The sequence below is a fragment of the Trichinella spiralis genome (assembly GCF_000181795.1).
Source record: "Trichinella spiralis strain ISS 195 chromosome Unknown Scfld1124, whole genome shotgun sequence".
Classification (NCBI taxonomy): domain Eukaryota; kingdom Metazoa; phylum Nematoda; class Enoplea; order Trichinellida; family Trichinellidae; genus Trichinella; species Trichinella spiralis.
The window spans coordinates 1-1,168 of record NW_003528063.1 but is presented as its reverse complement, the minus strand read 5'-3'; the positions used below and the strand labels follow the sequence as shown (position 1 = coordinate 1,168).

At 37.4% G+C, this 1,168-nt stretch overlaps 1 protein-coding gene across 1 annotated transcript; it reads right to left on the bottom strand.

The window, feature by feature from the left end:
• Positions 1-228: 228 nt before the first annotated feature.
• Tsp_14895 (bardet-Biedl syndrome 2 protein) lies at positions 229-1,020 on the bottom strand. The gene is made up of 4 exons (XM_003370123.1): positions 933-1,020; positions 787-878; positions 645-734; positions 229-438 (listed from the first exon to the last, which is right to left on the bottom strand). The coding sequence occupies exons 1-4, from the start codon at positions 1,018-1,020 to the stop codon at positions 229-231; spliced, it is 480 nt and encodes a 159-aa protein (XP_003370171.1).
• Between the last annotated feature and the right edge of the window lie 148 nt (positions 1,021-1,168).

Here is a 1,168-nt window from a genome sequence, read left to right as displayed (position 1 = left end):
CGTTCATTGTTGTGCAATGATTGACAAAAGTGAAACGAAACCAATTTTCCTCGATCCCCGATGTTGAATTCATCGACATTCTTTCGTATTTTGCGACGTGTCTTGTTCGTTCGAAGAGCCGACATGCAAAAAAAGCACTTAAATTGGGCGCCTCGGGGGGGACTAAAACAAAAATCAAAAGGTGGGGAGAAAGCCAATTCCATATTTTTTTTTCATCTCCGCACCGAATCACCTTATACTGTAGACAACCAGCGCTTTAATGTGCAAATCCGAAGCAGTATCCTTCTCCAGTCGCAGTGGAATTTCCAATTTTTCACAGCTTTCTTCTTTTGGTACAAGCAAAGCGTAAGATTCGCCAGGAAAAATACGCTCTGCGAATATTATAGCCCCCCGCAACACGGTACGGTTATTCGTGCACAGAGAAAGTTGCAAGTATGGCTGAAAAGAAAAAAAAACACTTCTTCATTCAATTTCATCTTCCTCGAAAATCCCAACATCGATACCTGCTGCTCAGTATTGTTTTTTACGACGACCTCAAGCTTTTGCGTGACTCGTGTATCCGTCTTAAACAAAGTAGGATATATTCTCGCTATATAGTGAATGATTCTTTAAACTTGGAGAATAAAAAAAAATGTAAAAAATACTGGAATTCTAAGTGTCGTATTATCGGAAGAAAGCTGTGATTGAGCAGCGATTTCTTTTTCTTCATAATTCTCCAATTCGACAAGCAAATTCTAAATTATCATAATTGATCGTTAATTTAAAATTTTTAAAAGATAACCTAACTGGTCTTTTGATAGATAAAGTGAGAATTGTATCCCGAACGGTGTCGACCGGTATCAAGTTTCTTTGTCCAGAATAAGCAAAATAACCGCGCACTTAATAATAGCATGTTAACGAAAAAGAAAAAACTTTACAATTTCTGCACAAACCTTCCCCAGAAGAAGAACAACACAACAAATAAGCACCCTCTTTTGCAGACAAACCAAATATTTCAATTCCAACTATAGCAGAGTTCATGTGATCTTTGGCCACCAGTTATCCATTGAGACATATGCGAAAGTCAATCTAAAATATGAGTAATTAAATGATAAGTCATTTGCAATTATTTCCACTTCGAAAACACCTTTCCATTGATCCATCCTAGGACCAACTCCTGTTCATCATC